Source organism: Nicotiana tabacum, chromosome 4 (assembly GCF_000715075.1).
Source record: "Nicotiana tabacum cultivar K326 chromosome 4, ASM71507v2, whole genome shotgun sequence".
Lineage (NCBI taxonomy): Eukaryota > Viridiplantae > Streptophyta > Magnoliopsida > Solanales > Solanaceae > Nicotiana > Nicotiana tabacum.
The window spans coordinates 71647734-71670492 of NC_134083.1; the positions used below are offsets into that span (position 1 = coordinate 71647734).

At 37.7% G+C, this 22759-nt stretch overlaps 1 protein-coding gene and 1 non-coding gene across 2 annotated transcripts; one reads left to right on the forward strand and one right to left on the reverse strand.

The window, feature by feature from the left end:
• Positions 1–10918: 10918 nt before the first annotated feature.
• Positions 10919–11025, reverse strand: LOC142180474 (small nucleolar RNA R71). Its single transcript, XR_012709097.1, has one exon. It is a non-coding gene; the product is annotated as a small nucleolar RNA R71 (small nucleolar RNA).
• Positions 11026–12119: 1094 nt separating this feature from the next.
• Positions 12120–12698, forward strand: LOC142179979 (uncharacterized). Its single transcript, XM_075250886.1, has 2 exons — positions 12120–12293; positions 12444–12698. Exons 1-2 carry the CDS (start codon positions 12120–12122, stop codon positions 12696–12698), a joined length of 429 nt encoding a protein of 142 aa, XP_075106987.1.
• The last annotated feature ends 10061 nt before the right edge of the window (positions 12699–22759 follow it).

Below are 22759 nucleotides of genomic sequence, written 5' to 3' on the forward strand. Positions count from 1 at the left end.
CTCCATAAATATAATTAAAAGATAGGAAAGCATAAACTCAATCCAAACTCGGATCTTGAGTGAGGAAGGAATGATGAAATCCTTGTGCTTTTGCTTCTCCAACTCCTCTCTAACTTCCTTCGGTCTAAAGTATGTCAAAAGTCCAGAAAATAACATTTTTCCATGTATTTATACCAAGTAGAGTCGGGCTTAGACAAAATCTACCTTTCCATGTATTGCTTTTTATGCATCGCACTGTGCGTAGCAGGGCGTGTAGCATAAGTTCTTTTTCCTGAAACACAACAAAAACTCAGTCTTTGAACTTTGTAAATTTCTGACATACTTTTACCATGGTGCGTCGCATTGTGCATCGCACTAGTGCATTTTTCAGCAGTTGATTCTTCCTTTAATTTTGACATCTACAAGTGATCCTCGACTCCCGAATACAATCTCGACTTACTTCTTTGGGCTTTTACTTAGACTTCAAAGCTCTAAATAGTTCGAATTAGTTCCACAATATCTACATAACTCGGAATCACTCCTACAAGGTATAAAACACACAATAAGTGCAAAACACTAACAATTAAAGCTCAAACACAATTAAAGTGCAGTGAATTAGAGTGCAATAAGCGACTAAAATACGAGATTATAGCATACCATCAACATACCACACTTAAACCATTATTTGTCCTCGAGCAATGAAACTACGCTTCATATATACATGACCTTTTTAAACAACTCTCCCAACTCATCATACCAAGAATATTTAAAATGGATTAAGCGCAATAACGTAACATCCACGCCTCAAGAATTGACTCACTAGTACCACAAATATTTCATAACCCGCTCACTTACTCTAACATAGAGGTCAACGATATTACCTTTCCTTCTTGAATAAAGTGCCCTCATATAACAATAGAGAGTAGTTTCACACACAATAAAATTTAAGAACAATTAGGAACTCATGATAGAAAGAATTCACTCACTCTTAGAAACAACATTCATATGCCACAAAATACGTACCATAGGATTGCCCGTAGTGTACTACTCTACTAATTCAGCGTATTCAGTCAAAGATAGTGTAGGAATTTCATTGGATGTAATGTAAGTTGCGGGACGGGTAGGATACATTTGGATAGAAGAGTGACTACACCTCCCTATGCACTTTAATACAAACACTACAACATTCAAAACCCCACACTTTTGTCAAACCATAACTCCACCTTCACATCAATATACATTAACTCCTACTTCTTTAATAACAATTACATCAAGAGTTACAACTATCAAGGAATAATTTTCACAACAATGAACCTATTTTTCTTTTTCTTATTCAATTCAAGTGGGTTTTACGTTTTTAAAACAATGCACCTTTCTCCCTATTTCAATAGTTGCACTAGTGTTATGCATTTTAGGAAGAAGGGTAAGCTGGGTCTGCGGTATATCGAGCCGTATAAGATTCTTCGACGAATTACATAGGTTGCGTATGAGTTAGAATTGCCATCTGAATTGGAATTTATCCACCCGGTATTCCATGTATCTATGTTGAGGAAATGTATTGGAGACCCTTCTTGGGTCATCCCTATCTAAGATGCAAAAGTTACGGAGGATCTATCATATGAACAAGTGCCAGTGGCTATATTAGATCGACAAGTTCTCAAGCTGAGAACCAAGGATGTAGCTTCCGACAAAGTATTGTGGAGGAATAAGAATATGGATGAAATGACACGGGAAGAATAATAGGAGATGAAGTATAAATACCCTTACCTATTCCGTATTGAAGATAACAAGGATATCAAGAGAACGCAGGATGCAATGGAAGCTGAAACGCTCTATGAGGTAAGCAATTGCTAGAGAACACTCTTCCTTAATACAAAAGGTGATATGCAGATAATGTACATATCCATAATGCTTTGTATAGCCTTTTGAAGCCATAGGTTGGGTTTAATTGCTTTCAAGTTTTGCTACTGTCCATTTTATAGGGGAAAATCGACCGAAAATTTCCATCAGAATCCACGATGAGTTAGACTTCGATAAACCCTTACATTCGAGGATAAATGTTCATAAGGGGGGAGGGTGTTACAACCCTTATTCACATACGTTAGATCACGCTGTAATCTAGTCGATGTAAATTGGAGAAGATATTATCTTTGACATGATAAGAAGTTAATCCTATTGGTCTTAAATGATACAAAGGTGTATAAGAGTGGATAACAAGTATTAGAAGTTAAACGAATCAAGGATGTTGTAACCCGTATTTTCGAGTAAAACTAGAGGTGATTAATATTCCCAGGAGGTCGTGTTTTAAGGAATTTGAATCATATAATATCCATATCATAAGTCTTGAAGTCAAACGAGTTATGAAATAAAAGTCAACAAAAGTTGTCGCAACTTACGTTCATAATTTTACTTAAACTTTAGGTCAAATATTACTTAAATTTTCTCCAAATTTAACTGGAATTAAGGGGGTGATCTACCCACAAAATTGAATATCTATGAGTCTAGTTTCCAACACATTAAACTGTATGTCGATACGATGTCATAGTAGAGAGATATTCATGAGCCTGCGCCAAGCAACTTTCTATGGGACCCACATAGGCGGTTGAGATATATTGATATATATGAGATGCATTAACCCCATTTTAACTCATTCTTTTTCACTTTGTTCTTACCCTAGACACCTAAAAACTCTCTGTCAAGGTTCTCCCATGATCTAAGATATAAACTAAGGGCAAACAACACAAATCAAGTGTAGGGAATCCCGTGGCGCTAGTAAGGTTCTTGTTCTTATTGTAGTTGATGAATTTAGTGTGGCTCCAGCTAGTGTGGGAGGTTTTTTTAAGTTGCTTATGTTCTTCAAAATACTTTCTCATGTGTTTAATATTAATCCTAGGTGATTTCAAGTCTTCCAAAGTGATTCTAATGCCGAAAAACTCGAATTGATTGCTAGTTTTGCTTCCTCGTTCTTGTGGCAGCATTGGAAAGATATTTCGTGGTGAATTAAGGTAAAATTGGAGTTGTTATATATGTTTCAAGGTAAGGAACCTCTTACTATACATGTATTTAAGATTTTTGAAGCTGCAGCTAAGTCCTTGAAGCTAGAACCTGTGAGTTATCTATCGAAGAGCTTGTTAGTATTGTTATTATTTGGCGGACTGTTTTGGGTGGCCTGATATGATTGTTATTACTATGGTTTGGGCTGTTTTGTGATTGTTTTAACTTGTGGAAAGTCATATAAACAGGGGAGGTGATGTTCATTTCATCCTAAAATAGGTTGTGGTTGATATATAATAGTTACAACGCTTAAACGATAACAATAGTGTCATTTCTCTTGTTGTAGACCAAAGAGTCATAAAATTTGCGTAGCTTAAGGTTGGACATTATATACAAGGTATGTGAGGCTATCCCTTTCCTGCTTTTGCACGACTCCGATTGTACATAATGTTATGAACGAGCTTCCAAAAGATACTCTACTCTTAGAAGCTAGTAGAACTTACATTGTTTCCCTTCTTATGGAACGATTGATGTTGATGTTGCTTATCTTATTCTTATGTTATCAATGTTATGGTACATCCTGATTCTTATAAGATCCATGATGAAGATTTAGTCCTAATAACGTGTACGGAGGTTACCGACCTTACGTCACTCAGAAAGGTTCAGAATGTGATTCTAATGAGTCCATCATGGATTATATTTATGTACCTATTTTACTCTACCGAGCCGCGCTATAGTAGGACGGATACAACACATATTGTGCAACCACTGATCAGTTGGGTTTTACCTAGCTCCATGTCACCAGGTATGATTCTACCGAGCCTTATGATGACCGGGTACGTTTTGACCGAGCCTATTACGGCTGCATTCGATATGATGATGATGATGCCCACATAGGTGTATGTTTTATATATATATGTATATATATATATATATATATATATATATATATATATATATATATATATATATATATATATATATATATCAAGCATTTCATGTTAGTAGCCCTCAGAGGCACTCAGATGTTACAGGTTGTATATTGTTTATCCCTGGTTACATTACTGTTCTTATTTATGCCTTCCTGCCTTACATACTCGGTACTTTATTCCTACTGATGTCCCTTTTATTTGTGGATGTTGCATGCTGTGCTGCAGGTCCTCATAGACAGGTAGACGCATCTCCCCCACCACAATAGGCTGCCAAGTTCGGCGGTTATTGCCGAGATCCATTCTCCGGACTTATTGTGGCTTGGTATGCATTTTTGTTATAAACATTATGGGTATGTCGGGGCCCTGTTCTAGCAATGTTGCGGCTTATGTTCCTCTACAGGCTCATAGACATGTCTCGACTCATATATAGTTTGGATTGCCTTGTCGGCTAATTTCTGATGTATGGTCTCTCATGACAGCTTGTCCGCTCGTGCCTTATATATAGCTTCATGACAGCCTTGTCAGCATATGTTATGTATGGTCATGCCATTATCTATCATTGTTGGCTATTTATGATTCATGTCTACCATTTATATTGATGTCGCCGGCCCTTTTAGGTATTAAGAAAGGTTAGATAAATTGTACGTTGATTAAAATATATGTTGGTGCTCGACAGGTATGGTCCGGGTGCTAGTCATGGCCCTTCCATTTGGGTCGTGACACCCGACCAAAAGTACAAAATCCGAACACCTATTCGATAATTAGTCCAACCATAAAAGAATTACTCAAATTCGACCTCAAATCGCCTTTCAAAACTCAAAATATTAATCTAGGAAGTTTCTACCATGTGTCCCCAAATTTCCAACTCAAATCCCTATTTAGATGATGAAAATAGTAATAAATTCATGAAATATAGACCAATTCGGGTTAGAATCACTTATCCAAACGATTTTCTTGAAAATCCCTCGAAAGGTTGCCTCACACCGAGCTCTTTAGGTCCAAAATATGAAATATGAGAAGAACCATCGATTTGAAACTTTATTCTGCTGCCTAGTGATTTACACATCACGATCGCGAAATTTCCTTCGGGATTGCGAAGAAAAAAAAAATGTTTCCCTCACAAAATGGCCTACGTGAACACACTACCCAGGTCGCGAACGCGATGAATAAAATTCCATAGCTTTGCGACCGCGTTCACACACATGCGATCATGTAGAGTAACTCATCAGCCTTCCTAGGTCTCCTCTTTCTTCATCGTGAACACGGAACCACTCACACATTCGTGATTCACTGCCTCTCCAACCGTCGCGATCGCGACCTCAATCACGCGATCGTATAGAACAAAAATCCACCAGTGCCAACCGAATCTTCCCGATAGCGGTAGCCCACTCGCGATCGCGTATAAGGAAACCAGTAGAAGCAGATTTAGCAGTCTTCAATGTTCCGAAATGCGCCAAACATGGTCCGAATTACTCCCAAGGCCTTCGGGACCTCAACTAGACATATAAAGAAGTCCTAAATCATCCTACAAACATGGTCAAAGCATGAAATCACATCAAACAACACTAGAACCATGAATCGTGCATAGATTCAAACCTAAGAAACTTATGAACTTCCGAATTTCAAAACTAATGTTGATTCATACAAAAACACCTCCGATTTACTTCGAATTTTGCACACAAGTCTTAAATGACAACACAGACCTATTCCAACTTTCGAAATCGGATTCCGGCCCCGATATCAAGAAAGTCAACTCCTTGTCAAACATTCCAAATCTTCCAACTTTCGCCAATTCATGCTGAAACGACATACGGACCTCCAAATTAACATCCTGACACGCTCCTAAGTCTAAAATCGCCATATGGAGCTATTGTAGCGTCAAAACCCCATTTCGGAGTCCTCTATATAAAACTCAAACTACGGTGAACTCTTTCAACGTAAATCCTCCAACTTAGGGACTATGTGTCTCATTTCACTCCGAAACTCAACCGGAACCAATACCAATCACTCCGGCAAGTTACATAACCACAATATAAGATAGACGAGGCAATAAATAGGGGAGCGAGGCTAAAATATTCAAAAAGACCGGTCGGCTCGTTACATCCTTCCCTCTTAAAACAAACGTTCGTCCTTAAACGAGTATAGAGACATACCTGAAGTGGCGAAAAGATGAGAATAACAGCTATGCATACCATGCTCGGTCTCCCACGTCGCCTCCTTGACTGGTTGACCCCTCGACTGAACCTTCACTGAAGCAATGTTCTTCGACCTCAACTTTTGAATCTGCCTATCCAAAATGGCCCCCGACTCTTCAACATAAGACAAATCTATGTCCAACTGGAGTGAGCTGAAATCCAACACATGAGACGGATCGCCATCATACTTCTAGAGCATAGAAACATGGAATACTGGATGAACTGTAGGTAGATTAGGTAGTAGTGCAAGCCTGTAAGACACTTCTCCAACCCTCTAAACAATCTTAAAAGGTCCGGTATACTTGGGGCTCAACTTGCCCTTATTTTCGAACCTCATAACACCTTTCAAAGGCGAAACTCGGAGCAAGACCCGCTCCCCAACTATGAATGCAATGTCACAAACCTTCGGATCAGCATAACTCTTCTGTCTAGATTAGGCTTTACGAAGTCGATCTTTAATCAATTTAACCTTTTCCAAAGCATCCTGCACCAATTTTGTACCCAATAGCCTAGCCTCATCTGGATCAAACCAACCCACCGGAGACGACACCACCCCCATATGAGGCCTCATACGGAGCCATCTAAATGCTCGATTGGTAGTTGTTGTAGGAAAACTCTGCAAGTAGGAAGAACTGATCCCAAGAACCCCCAAACCCCATCATACATGCACGGAGTATATCCTCCAATTTCTCAACTTGCGTTCCTAACTCACGATGTACATCCCTCCAGAACTGTGATATAAACTCCTACCCCAATCAGAGATGATGGATATTGGCACGCCATGAAGTCTGACCATCCCGCGAATATAAACCTGAGCCAGCTGCTCTGACGAATAAGTAGTCACCACTGGAATGAAATGAGCTGACTTGGTCAACCTATCCACAATCACCTGTACCCATCGAACTTCCTCTGAGTTAGTGGGAATACAACAAAAAAATCCGTAGTAACCCGCTCCCACTTCCACTATGGACTCTCTAACCTCTGAAGCAACTTACCTGGCCGCTGATGCTCATACTTTGTTTGCTGACAACTTAGACACCGAGTTACATACTCCACTATGTCTTTCTTCATACTCGTCCACCAATAGTGCTACCTCAAGTTCTGATACATATTGGCCGATCAACTCACGCAAACCATCTACATTGGGCAGACATAGCCTGCCCAGTATCCATAATACACCGTCATCCCCAATAGTGACCTCCTTTGCATCGCCATACTGAACCGTGTCCTTGAGGTCAAGAAGATGGGGGTCATCATAATGACACTCTCTGATACGATAATATAGAGAAGAACGAGAAACCACACAAGCCAAAAAATGATTCGACTCCGAAATATCCAATCTAACAAACTGGTTGCCCACGGCTTGAACATCCAATGCTAATGGCCTCTCCGCTGCCAGTAGATATGCTAAATTGTGCAAGCTCTCGGACTTTTGACTCAAGGAATCAACCATCATATTAGCCTTCCCGAGATGATACAAAATGGTGATAGCATAGTCATTAAGAAATGCTAACCACCTCTGCTGATGCAAGTTAAGATCTTTCTGTTTTAACAAATGATGTAGACTCTGGTGGTCGGTACAGACCTCACAAGGGATACCGTATAAATAGTGACGCCAAATCTTTAAGGCATGAACAATAGCTGCTAACTGAAGGTCATGGACATGATAGTTCTTCTTATGCACCACCAGTTGTCTAGACGCATAGGCAATCACCCTACCATCCTACATCAATACCGCACTGAGGCCAATATGCGACGCATCACAGTACACAGTATAAGACCCCGAACCCCGTAGGCAACACCATCATTGGGGTTGTAGTCAAAGCAGTCTTGAGCTTTTGTAAGCTCTCTTCACACTCCTCAGTCCACCTGAACGGAGCACCTTTCTGGGTCAATATGGTCATATGTGCAATAATAGATGAGAAACCCTCTACGAATCGACGGTAATATCCTGCCTAACTAAGAAAAATCCGGATTTCAGTTATTGGAGACAGTCTCGGCCAACTCTGCACTGCTTCAATCTTTTTCGAATCTACCTTGATCCTTTCACTCGACACTACATGGCCAAAAAATTCCACTGAATCAAGTTTCACACTTTGAAAATTTTGCATATAACTTCTTTTATCTTAAGGTCTAAAGCACGGTCCTCAGGTGCTGGTCATGCATATACCACAATAATGAACGAGTACACACTTGTCAGTCTAAATTTAGCCCGTGTACACACTCGTCACTTTTCGTACACGGCTCACATCAAAATTATCATGAAACAACACCAATCCTACGGGAAAATCTTCCCACACAAAGTTAGGCAAAAGACTTACCTCAAATCCGCTAGCTCAATCCACTAGTAGGCCTTTCCCTCGATAATTCTACTCTAAATGGCTCGAATCTAGCCAAAACAACTTCATACCATAAATATAAACTATAGGAAGCTAATTCGAATAATAAAGTTATGATCTTTGCAAAGAAATAAAAAGTCAACTCAAAATGTCAACCAGGGCCCGCGTCTCGGAACCCAACCAAAATTACAAAATATGAATAGGTTTAGTCGATAATCAGTCCAACCATATAAGAATTACTCAAATCCGACCTCAAATCTCCTTTCAAAACTCAAAGCTTTAGTCTAGGAAGTTTCTACTAATTAGATGATGAAAATATTAATAGATTCATCTAATATAGACCAATCCAAGTTAGAATCACTTACCCCAATAATTTTCTTGAATATCCCTCGAAGAGTCACCTCACACCGAGCTCTCTAGGTCCAAAATATGAAATATGAGAAGAACCCTCAATCTGAAACTTTATTCTGCTGCCCAGTGATTTACACATCCCGATCGCTGAAATTTCTTCGCGACCGCGAAGAACAGAAATGCTGCCCTCACAAAATTGTCTACGCGAACACACTACCCAGGTGATGTGCCGTAGAATTTTGGCACATTTGATACCAATTACATAGACCTTAGCTCAACTTTCAATGTATATTTAGTTAATTCTTATGAAGTTTTGGTGTTTTGCAGTGCATGAGGCTTAAGGACCCATAAACATGGAAAAGAAGTCAAAAAGCCCCAAAAGGGCAGAAATGATGCAAGTATGCGGTCGCATAAAGCATATGCGGACCGCATAACCATCGCATACTGAAGCAGATTTTTGGTTAACTGAAGAGGAGAAAATGAGATCCATTATGCGGTCGCATAACGATTATGCAAACTGCATAGTGAATGCATAACTGAAATCAAGAAAGCTGAGAAGAACTTCTGCGGAGGAATATGCGGTCGCATAAAGGATATTTGGACCGCATAATTGAAATGCGGTCAAGAGCTGGGTTTGGATACATGAGATTATGCGATGATTTCGAAGAATATGCGGACCGCATACGTGATCTGCGACCAGTATGCGATCGCATAAATGCTCTGCAGGGTTATGTTTGTCCAATTTTGGCTCCGACTTTAGCCCACTATAAATAGATTTATTAGGGTTTTTATGGGGCAGCTGAGTCAGAAAAATAGACTACTTTTAAAGAATTGAATGTATCATTGCTTTGGAGACTTTTGAAGAAAGGATCTTGTATCTTTGTAAGATTTATGACTTTATTTATCTCTTTGTTCTTAGATTTCAGTATGAGTAGCTAGTTTTAATTACTAGGGTTGTGGACCCTAGATGGGTGTAATGTTAATGGGTGTTTAACATTGAATATATATATAAAGGTTGGTTGATATTTATTCACTTCTCATTCTTCATTTAGTGTTGGTGGTTGCAAACATTAACAAATGTCATTTTACTCTTTCTTTACTTGGAAAAGTGGGTTAGGGTTTGGTAGGAGTGAATATCAAAAACTCAAGACTTTAAACATTATTTAATAGAATCGCTTAGGAATAAATGGATTCTATTTGGCATATATTGATTATTCCTAATTGCAACTCTTTTATATTTGGAAAAATCATAAAGAGGAAATACTACTCAACTATTGGAAAACATTGAGTAATCATTTAGAAATTATTTGCATATAAAAGGATCTCCCATTAGAAATATATCATATTAACACCGATAGCATTATATTCCATTGAAGGGGACACAACCTTGGTTTCTTTAATCAAATTAATTACAATCTCACAATATTATACTTGTCTTCATTTCACTCAATTACAACACTCTTTTTAGCTAACGGAATAGAATTACGATTTAAGTCAAGTTTCACACTACTCAAGTAACCTTTTCACACCTATTCCCTATGGGATTCGACCCCAACCTAGTTGGGTTATTATATTTGGCGTTGACCGCTTTACACTATTTATTAAGGTGTAATTGGAGCGTATCAAATTGTGGCATCGTTGCCGGGGAATACTGTTTTGATATTACTAGTTAATGTGTCCTTTACATCAAGTATTTTTCTATTCCATCACAATTTGCTTGCTTTGCTTGGTGTGCTAGATAATTATGGCAGAGTATGACGAAGAAGAGAATCCTTTTGCGGATATAGATGAGTACATCGAGGACACAAATGCCATTGTCCCTCCGCAAGTTGATGCTACTACATTCATGGTGGAACATGACTTGATCCTAATGCTTAAAGCAGAGGGGATTTTCAGGAATTATACCGATGATGATCTGACACAACATCTTAGAAACTTCTTGGGTATGTGTGTGATGCACAAACAGAACAACGTGTCATATGATTCCCTAAGACTGAGGGTATTCAAGTACTCACTAGCTGGATAGTCAAGGAAATGGATTCAAAATCTACCACCTCACTCCATTCACTCTTGGCCTGAACTAGTCCGTGCTTTCCTAGCCAAATGGTTCCTACAAAGCAAGAAATCTGAGCTCAGAGATAAAATTTTCTTCTTCAAGCAACTACCGGGGGAACACCTACATGAGGCATGGGATCGGTTCAAGCTATATCTAGTGAGGTCACCGAATCATGGTTTTCCGGACACAATCCTGTTAGAAAAGTTTTACATGGGTTTGGATCCGTTGAACCAATCCATATCAAAGAATGCGACGGATGGAGCTTTTATGGACAAAACATTCACAAGGATCACACAAATTCTCGACAAGATCTCATAACACAATCAAGCTTGGCACTAGGAATATACCATGGGTGGAATTGCATACGGCACTCCCTCTTTGACCAACATGATTAAGGAAAACCAAGGGAGAGATCAAGTAATTGCCGGGCTTGCCACCAACATTAATGTGTTAACCAAGATGTTCACTGAAAACCAAACAAAAAAGGTAAATATTGTAGAAGATGTGCAACCCTTGTCAAACGAAGATTGCGAGAAGTCAAACTATATCCATAATTCTCAAGGTGGTTACCAAAGACAATCCTACCAAGGTCTTGGACAACAAAGTCAATGGAGGCCTAACCCGTAAGGGCAAGGCCATCAACAGTGGCGAAATGATCAAAGTGGTTCAAGTCAAGGTAATTGGAGCAACAACAACAACAACAACTATGAAAACCGGAGTTCAAACCCCTATGTTCCACCAAAGGGGCAATACTCTAACCCTTTGCATTGGAGGGAAGGTTCTTCGAGTGAGTCAAAATTGTAGAACATGCTTGAAAGAGTATTGAAAAATCAAGAAAGAAACGACACTTCAATGAAGAACATGGCCGAACTTGTGGGATCACACACCGCATCCATACAAAATCTAGAAATGCAAATGAGAGACCTGTCAAAAGAGCAAAATCCACATAGAAATGCGCACTCCCAAGTGACACTATTGCGAACCCAAAAGGTAATGGGAGTAGCCCGACTTCTCATTGTATGGCAATTACAACTCGAAGCGGAAAGATACTTCAAGGAGAGAATGAACAATTAGTTGAAGTGGATGATCTTGAACAAGAGGGTGAGGCACAAATTGAGGTGCCAGTTGCTATTGAAGTTGAAAAGCTCCCAAAAGAAGTGAAAGTCCAAGAAGCGAACCGTGAAGAGGTAAAAGAAAAAGTAAAAGAGGCACCAAAAGCTCTAGCACCAATTCCTAAATGCCCCCCCCCATTCCGTTCCCTCAAAGACTTGCTATGAGAGTTGATGACAACAAACTTGAGAAATTCTATGACATTCTCAAGCAATTATCGGTGAACATCCCATTTGTGGAGGCATTTCAAGAGATGCCGGGTTTTGCTAAATACTTGAAGGACCTGATAACCAAGAAGAGAACCACCAAGAATGAAGTGGTGAATGTGACTCACCGGGTTAGTTCTATCATTGCAACAACTACCGTTCAAAAGAAATAAGATCCGGGAGCCTTCACCATTTCCTGAACTATTGGTTTGTGAGATTTTGCAAGGGCTCTTTGTGATAATGGGGCTAGCATTAATTTGATGCATCTTGCTATTTACAAGCAAGCGGGGTTACGTATGCCTAGGACTACAAGCATGAGGTTGCAAATGGTCGATCGTTCAATCAAAAGAACATTGGGGATTGTTGAAGATGTCCTTGTGAAACTGGGAAAGTTCCTCCTTCCTGTCGACTTTGCTATTCTTGATTGTGCTGTTGATAAAGAAATCCCTATCATCTTTGGGAGACCATTCCTTGCTACCGGAAGAGCACTTATGGATTCGGAACGAAATGAGATCAAGTTTCGATTTAATGATTAAGAGGTAACCTTCATAGCAAGTAAGGGTATGAAGTTGCCACATGTATATGAAAGCCTATCAGTCATTGTTGTTGTGGATGAGGTAGAAGAAGCAATTGAGATGAAGATGGAAGAAGAATTCCTTGGTGAGGCTCTGGTGGCTGTATTGGTGAATTTTGATGGTGAAGAAACCAAGTGAAAACGAGTCAAAAAGGAGCTAAAATGGACAAATGAAATCTGCCTAGTGAATTATCCTTCGCGAACGCGAAGCATCAGGACAACAAGCCTTCGCAAACGCGAGACTCTGTACGCGAAGGCGAAGAAGGAGGAAGCAAACCTTCGCGATTGCGAAGGAAAAGACGCGAATGTGAAGAAGCAGGAGACAAACCTTTGCGAACGCGAAGAAGCAGAAATCAAACCTTCGCGAACACATAGTATTGTTCATGAGCGCGAAGAGGAAAATGGGCGGAAAAAAACTGGGCAGTTATGGAATTTCACGATTTTGACCCCAAACCATTTAATACACGACCTAGCTCATTTGTAAGGCATCTTTGGTAGATCGTTTGGCTTATTTTTTAATTCCTACACTAGAGAAGACAAAGTTTAGAGCTAGGGTTCTTGCACACACACCTGGGGCTTGAAGATTTGATACTTTTGGTTGAGAATTTCTTACTCACTTATGCTTATTTCTTCATTTCCTTGCTTTGTATTGAATATTTAAGTGTGTAGTATTTTTTCCAATACTTGAATCTTGTTTATGGGAATATTCATATTTAAAGTGTGGCTTAAATACCTTGTTGTGCTTATATATTGAACGATTTTTATTTATTATGAAGTGAGCTACTGTTTCTTTGATTATTCTTGTTCTTGAATGTCTCCAAAGGGATTAGCTAACCCCAGGATTCGCCCATTCACTTCGGATTAATTTTGGAAAAAATAATTCGGGGTTGGAAAAGATTAATTAACAAGAACTTGAGGCGTTAACCCTCACTTTATAGATTCTACCTAGGGATAGGAATGGAGTACTTGTAGCCATATTCGGGTGTGCTTAATCTCTTTATTGTTTTAGGTATAATTCAATTAGGAAGTCTTGTTAGTTTTCGAGAGAAGCTAATATAGAATTATTATTTGAGGCTAATAAATAATAAACTCACTCATATTTATAAAATTGTGAAATATGTTGGGTCGTTACTTGAGTGTAATTCCCGATTCATCAATACTTGTAGCCATTGACCATTTAATTGGCTTTCTAGGTTAGTTTACATGTTCACATTTAGCAATAATAGTTTCTCCACAATCATTCTAAGTATTTGGCATTGCATAATAAGTGATAATTCACCTACATTCCTAATCGCCCACATGTTGTTCTCTGTGGGATTCGACCTCGACTCATAGTTGGGTAAATTATATTGCATGCGACCGTGATCATTTACTTTTTAGTAGTGGATTTGGATGCCATCAAAATTGGTGCCGTTGCCGGGGAACAATTTGGCATAATTTAGGTTGTTTGAGAAATAAGCGTAAGTGCTATGGTCAAAACTTTTCAATAGTTCTGTAATTATATTTCTTAACTTGGTCTATTTTTCTTATTTGTTTCTTGTTTATTTTTTTAGTTTTAATAAGAAAAATAAATGGCATCATATAATGAAAATTGGTCGGATGGTAGTTTTGATAAGTTGGTATTTTACCCACTTATCTCTTCTTGATACTTAGGCTTTTGTATGATTTTGTTGAGAAACTAAGGAATTTATTGAGGGTTTATTGGCATATTTCACGTATAAAGTGATTTAGAAGTGATGGTGAAGAAACCAAGTGAAAACGAGTCAAAAGGGAGCTAAAATGGACAAAGGAAATCTGCCCAGTGAATTACCCTTCGCGAACGCGAAGGGTTAGATGCGAACGCGAAGCATCAGGACAACAAGCCTTCGCGAAGGAGAGACTTTGTACGTGAACGCAAAGAACGAGGAAGCCAACCTTCGCGAACGCGAAGGTATACTCGTGAGCGCGAAGAAGTAGGAGACAAACCTTCGCGAACACAAGGGAGATTTTGCGAACGTGAAGAAGCAGAAATCAAACCTTCGCGAATGTGTAGTATTGTTCGCAAACGAGAAGAAGAAACTGGGCAGAAAAAAACTGGGCAGTTATGGAATTTCACGATTTTGACCCCAAACAATTTAATACATGACCTAGCTCATTTGTAAGGCATCTTTGATAGATCTTTTGGCTTATTTTTTAATTCCTACACTAGAGAAGACAAAGTTTAGAGCTAGGGTTCTTGCACACACACCCGGGGCTTGAAGATTTGATGCTTTTGGTTGAGAATTTCTTACTCACTTATGCTTATTTCTTCATTTTCTTGCTTTGTATTGAATATTTAAGTGTGTAGTATTTTTCCAACACTTGAATCTTTTTTATGGGAATATTCATACTTAAAGTGTGGCTTAAATACCATGTTGTGCTTATGTATTGAATGGTTTTTATTTATTATGAAGTGAGCTATTGTTTCTTTAATTATTCTTGTTCTTGAATGTCTCCAAAGGGATTAGCTAACCCCAAGAGTCGCCCATTCACTTCGGATTAATTTTGGAAAAAATAATTCGGGATTGGGAAAGATTAATTAACAAGAACTTGAGGCGTTAACCCTCACTTTATAGATTCTACCTAGGGATAGGAATGGACTACTTGTAGCCATATTCGGGTGTGCTTAATCTCATTATTGTTTTAGGGATAATTCAAGTAGGAAGGCTTGTTAGTTTTCGAGAGAAGCTAATTTAGAATTATTATCCGAGGCTAATAAATAATAAACTCACTCATATTTATAAAATTGTGAAATATATTGGGTCGTTACTTGAGTGTAATTCCCGATGCATCAATACTTGTAGCCATTGATCTTTTAATTGGCTTTCTAGGTTAGTTTACATTTTCGCATTTAGCAATAATAGTTTCTCCACAATCATTCTAAGTGTTTGGCATTGCATAATAAGTGATAATTCACCTACATTCCTAATCGCCTACATATTGTTCTCTGTGGGATTCGACCGCGACTCATAGTTGGGCAAATTATATTGCATGCGACCGTGACCATTTACTTTTTAGTAGTGGATTTGGATGCCATCAAAATTGGCGCCGTTGCCGGGGAACAATTTGGCGTAATTTAGGTTGTTTGAGAAATAAGTGTAAGTGCTATGGTCCAAACTTGTCAATATTTCTATAATTATCTTTCTTACCTTGGTCTATTTTTCTTATTTGTTTCTTGTTTATTTTTTTAGTTTTAAAAAGAAAAATAAATGGCATCATATAATGAAAATTGGTCGGATGGTAGTTTTGATAAGTTGGTATTTTACCTACTTATATCTTCTTGATACTTAGGCTTTTGTATGATTTTGTTGAGAAACTAATGAATTTATTGAGGGTTTATTGGCATATTTCAGGTATAAAGTGATTTAGAAGTGATGGTGAAGAAACCAAGTGAAAACAAGTCAAAAGGGAGCTAAAATGGACAAAGGAAATCTGCCCAGTGAATTACCCTTCGTGAACGCGAAGGGTTAGATGCGAACGCGAAGCATCAGGACAACAAGCCTTCGCGAAGGAGAGACTTTGTACGTGAACGCAAAGAACGAGGAAGCCAACCTTCGCGAACACGAAGGTATACTCGTGAACGCGAAGAAGTAGGAGACAAACCTTCGCGAACACGAGGGAGATTTTGCGAACGTGAAGAAGCAGAAATCAAACCTTCGCGAATGTGTAGTATTGTTCGCGAACGCGAAGAAGAAACTGGGCGGAAAAAAACTGGGCAGTTATGAAATTTCACGATTTTGACCCCAAACTATTTAATACACGACCTAACTCATTTGTAAGACATCTTTGGTAGATCTTTTGGCTTATTTTTCAATTCCTACACTAGAGAAGACAAAGTTTGGAGCTAGGGTTCTTGCACACACACCTGGGGCTTGAAGATTTGATGCTTTTGGTTGAGAATTTCTTACTCACTTATGCTTATTTCTTCATTTTCTTGCTTTGTATTGAATATTTAAGTGTGTAGTATTTTTTCCAACACTTGAATCTTGTTTATGGGAATATTCATATTTAAACTGTGGCTTAAATACCTTGTTGTGCTTATGTATTGAACGGTTTTTATTTATTATGAAGTGAGCTATTGTTTCTTTAATTATTATTGTTCTTGAATGTCTCCAAAGGGATTAGCTAACCCCAGGAGTCGCCCATTCACTTCGGATTAATTTTGGGAAAAATAATTCGGGGTTGGGAAAGATTAATTAACAAGAACTTGAGGTGTTAACCCTCACTTTATAGATTCTACCTAGGGATAGGAATGGACTACTTGTAGCCATATTCGGGTATGCTTAATCTCTTTATTGTTTTAGGGATAATTCAATTAGGAAGTCTTGTTAGTTTTCGAGAGAAGCTAATATAGAATTATTATCCGAGGCTAATAAATAATAAACTCACTCATATTTATAAAATTGTGAAATATATTGGGTCCTTACTTGAGTGTAATTCCCGATGCATCAATACTTGTAGCCATTGATCATTTAATTGGCTATCTAGGTTAGTTTACATTTTCGTATTTAGCAATAATAGTTTCTCCACAATCATTCTAAGTGTTTGGCATTGCATAATAAGTGATAATTCACCTACATTCCTAATCGCCTACATATTGTTCTCTGTGGGATTCGACCGCGACTCAAAGTTGGGTAAATTATATTGCATGCGACCATGACCATTTACTTTTTAGTAGTGAATTTGGATGCCATCAAAATTGGCGCCGTTGCCGGGGAACAATTTGGCGTAATTTAGGTTGTTTGAGAAATAAGCGTAAGTGTTATGGTCCAAACTTGTCAATATTTCTATAATTATCTTTCTTACCTTGGTCTATTTTTCTTATTTGTTTCTTGTTTATTTTTTTAGTTTTAAAAAGAAAAATAAATGGCATCATATAATGAAAATTGGTCGGATGGTAGTTTTGATAAGTTGGTATTTTACCTACTTATATCTTCTTGATACTTAGGCTTTTATATGATTTTGTTGAGAAACTAAGGAATTTATTGAGGGTTTATTGGCATATTTCACGTATAAAGTGATTTAGAAGTGATGGTGAAGAAACCAAGTGAAAACGAGTCAAAAAGGAGCTAAAATGGACAAAGGAAATCTGCCCAGTGAATTACCCTTCGCGAACGCGAAGGGTTAGATGCGAACGCGAAGCATCAGGACAACAAGCCTTCGCGAACGAGAGACTTTATATGTGAACGCAAAGAACGAGGAAGCCAACCTTCGCGAACGCGAAGGTATAGTCGTGAACGCGAAGAAGTAGGAGACAAACCTTCGCGAACACGAGGGAGATTTTGCGAACGTGAAGAAGCATAAATCAAACCTTCGCGAATGCATAGTATTGTTCGCGAACGCGAAGAAGAAACTGGGCGGAAAAAAACTGGGCAGTTATGGAATTTCACGATTTTGACCCAAAGCATTTAATACACAACCTAGCTCATTTGTAAGACATCTTTGGTAGATCTTTTGGCTTATTTTTCAATTCCTACACTAGAGAAGACAAAGTTTGGAGCTAGGGTTCTTGCACACACACCTGGGGCTTGAAGATTTGATACTTTTGGTTGAGAATTTCTTACTCACTTATGCTTATTTCTTCATTTCCTTGCTTTGTATTGAATATTTAAGTGTGTAGTACTTTTTCCAACACTTGAATCTTGTTTATGGGAATATTCATATTTAAAGTGTGACTTAAATACCTTGTTGTGCTTTTGTATTGAACGATTTTTATTTATTATGAAGTGAGCTATTGTTTCTTTAATTATTCTTGTTCTTGAATGTCTCCGAAGGGATTAGCTAACCCCAGGAGTCACCCATTCACTTCGGATTAATTTTTGGAAAAATAATTTGGGGTTGGAAAAGATTAATTAACAAGAACTTGAGGCGTTAACCCTCACTTTATAGATTCTACCTAGGGATAGGAATGGACTACTTGTAGCCATATTCGGGTGTGCTTAATCTCTTTATTGTTTTAGGGATAATTCAATTAGGATGTCTTGTTAGTTTTCGAGAGAAGCTAATATAGAATTATTATCTGAGTCTAATAAATAATAAACTCACTCATATTTATAAAATTGTGAAAAATATTGGGTCGTTACTTGAGTGTAATTCCCGATGCATCAATACTTGTAGCCATTGATCTTTTAATTGGCTTTCTAGGTTAGTTTACATTTTCGCATTTAGCTATAATAGTTTCTCCACAATCATTCTAAGTGTTTGGCATTGCATAATAAGTGATAATTCACCTACATTCCTAAACGCCTACAAATTATTCTCTTCGGGATTCGACCTCAACTCATAGTTGGGTAAATTATATTGCATGCGACCGTGATCATTTACTTTTTATTAGTGGATTTGGATGGCATCAAAATTGGCGCCATTGCCGGGGAACAATTTGGCGTAATTTAGGTTGTTTGAGAAATAAGCGTAAGTGCTATGGTGCAAACTTGTGAATATTTCTGTAATTATCTTACTTACCTTGGTCTATTTTTCGTGTTTGTTTCTTGTTTGTTTTTGAAAAGATAAATAAATGGCATCATATAATGAAAATTGGACGGATGGTAGTTTTAATAAGTTGGTATTTTACCCACTTATCTCTTCTTGATACTTAGGGTTTTGTATGAATTTTTTGAGAAAGTAAGGAATTTATTGAGGTTTATTGGCATATTTCACGTATAAAGTGATTTAGAAGTGATGGTGAAGAAACCAAGTGAAAACGAGTAAAAAAGGAGCTAAAATGGACAAAGGAAATCTGCCCAGTGAATTACCCTTCACGAACGCGAAGGGTTAGATGCGAACGCGAAGCATCAGGACAACAAGCCTTCGCGAAGGAGAGACTTTGTACGCGAACGCAAAGAACAAGGAAGCCAACCTTCGCGAACGCGAAGGTATAGTCGCGAACGCGAAGAAGCAGGAGACAAACCTTCGCGAACACGAGGGAGATTTTGCATACATGAAGAAGCAGAAAACAAACCTTCGCGAATGTGTAGTATTGTTCGCGAACGCGAAGAAGAAACTGGGCGGAAAAAAACTGGGCAGTTTTGGAATTTCACGATTTTGACCCCAAACCATTTAATACACGACCTAGCTCATTTGTAAGACATCTTTGGTAGATCTTTTGGCTTATTTTTTAATTCCTACACTAGATAAGACAAAGTCTGGAGCTAGGGTTCTTGCACACATACCTGGGGCTTGAAGAATTGATGCTTTTGGTTGAGAATTTCTTACTCACTTATGCTTATTTCTTCATTTCCTCTCTTTGTATTGAATATTTAAGTGTGTAGTATTTTTTCCAACACTTGAATCTTGTTTATGGGAATATTCATATTTAAAGTGTGGATTAAATACCTTATTGTGCTTATGTATTGAACGATTTTTATTTATTATGAAGTGAGCTATTGTTTCTTTAAATATTCTTGTTCTTGAATGTCTCCTAAGGGATTAGCTAACCCTAGGACTCGCCCATTCACTTCGGATTAATTTTAGAAAAAATAATTCGGGGTTGGGAAAGATTAATTAACAAGAACTTGAGGCGTTAACCCTCACTTTATAGATTCTACCTAGGGATAGGAATGAACTACTTGTAGCCATATTCGGGTGTGCTTAATCTCTTTATTGTTTTAGGGATAATTCAATTAGGAAGTCTTGTTAGTCTTTGAGAGAAGCTAATATAGAATTATTATCCGAGGCTAATAAATGAATAAACTCACTCATATTTATAAAATTGTAAAATATATTGGGTCGTTACTTGAGTGTAATTCCCGATGCATCAATACTTTTAGCCATTGATCATTTAATTGGCTTTCTAGGTTAGTTTACATTTTCGCATTTAGCTATAATAGTTTCTCCACAATCATTCTAAGTGTTTGCCATTGCATAATAAGTGATAATTCACCTACATTCCTAATCGCCTACATATTGTTCTCTGCAGGATTCGACCTCGACTCATAGTTGGGTAAATTATATTGCATGCGACCGTGACCATTTACTTTTTAGTAATGGATTTGGATGCCATCAGAATTGGCGCCGTTGCCGGGGAACAATTTGGCGTAATTTAGGTTGTTTGAGAAATAAGCATAAGTGTTATGGTCCAAACTTGTGAATATTTCTGTAATTATTTTTCTTATCTTGGTCTATTTTTCTTGTTTGTTTCTTGTTTATTTTTTTTAGTTTTGAAAAGAAAAATAAATGACATCATATAATGAAAATTGGTTGGATGGTAGTTTTAATAAGTTGGTATTTTACCCACTTATCTCTTCTTGATACTTAGGGTTTTGTAAGATTATTTCGAGAAACTAAGGAATTTATTGAGGTTTATAGGCATATTTCATGTATAAAGTGATTTAGAAGTGATGGTGAAGAAACCAAGTGAAAACGAGTCAAAAAGGAGCTAAAATGGACAAAGGAAATCTGTCCAGTGAATTACCCTTCGCGAACGCGAAGGGTTAGATGCGGACGCGAAGCATCAGGACAACAAGCCTTCTCGAACACGAGACTTTGTACGCGAACGCAAAGAACAAGGAAGCCAACCTTCGCGAACGCGAAGAAGCAGGAGACAAACCTTCGCGAACACGAGGGAGATTTTGCATACGTGAAGAAGCAGAAATCAAACCTTCGCGAATGCGTAGTATTGTTCGCGAACGCGAAGAAGAAACCGGGCGGAAAAAAAACTGGGCAGTTTTGGAATTTCACGATTTTGACCCCTAACCATTTAATACACGACCTAGCTCATTTGTAAGACATCTTTGGTAGATCTTTTGGCTTATTTTTCAATTCCTACACTAGATAAGACAAAGTTTGGAGCTAGGGTTCTTGCACACATACCTGGGGCTTGAAGATTTGATGCTTTTGGTTGAGAATTGCTTACTCACTTATGCTTATTTCTTCATTTTCTTTCTTTGTATTGAATATTTAAGTGTGTAGTATTTTTTCCAACACTTGAATCTTATTTATGGGAATATTCATATTTAAAGTGTGGATTAAATACCTTGTTGTGCTTATGTATTGAACGATTTTTATTTATTATGAAGTGAGCTATTGTTTCTTTAACTATTCTTATTCTTTGAATGTCTCCAAAGGGATTAGCTAACCTTAGGACTATCTCATTCACTTCTGATTAATTTTGGGAAAAATAATTCGGGGTTGGAAAAGATTAATTAACAAGAACTTGAGGCGTTAACCCTCACTTTATAGATTCTACCTAGGGATAGGAATGAACTACTTGTAGCCATATTCGGGTGTGCTTAATCTCTTTATTATTTTAGGGATAATTCAATTACGAAGTCTTTTTCGTTTTAGAGAGAAGCTAATATATAATTATTATCCGAGGCTAATAAATAATAAACTCACTCATATTTATAAAATTGTGAAATATATTCGATCGTTACTTGAGTGTAATTCCCGATGCATCCATACTTGTAGCCATTGATTATTTTACTTGCTTTCTAGGTTAGGTTATATTTTCGTATTTAGCTATAATATTTTCTCAACAATCATTATAAGTGTTTGGCATTGCATAATAAGTAATAATTCTCCTACATTCCTAATCGCCTATATATTGTTCTCTGTGGGATTCGACCCCGACTCATAGTTGGGTAAATTATATTGCATGCGACCGTATCCATTTACTTTTTAATAGTGGATTTGGACGTCATCAAAATTGGCGCCGTTGACGAGGAACAATTTGGCGTAATTTAGGTTGTTTGAGAAATAAGCGTAGGTGCTTTTGTCAAAACTTGTAAATATTTGTGTAATTATCTTTCTTACCTTTGTCTATTTTTCTTGTTTGTTTCTTGTATATTTTCTTAGTTTTGAAAAGAAAAAAAATGAAATCATATAATGAAAATTGGTCGGATGGTAGTTTTGATAAGTTTGTATTTTACCCACTTATAACTTCTTGATACTTAAGCTTTTGCATGATTTTGTTGAGAAACTAAGGCATTTATTAAGGTTTATTGGCATATTTAAGGTATCAAGTGATTTAGAAGTGATGGTGAAGAAACCAAGTGAAAATAAGTCAAC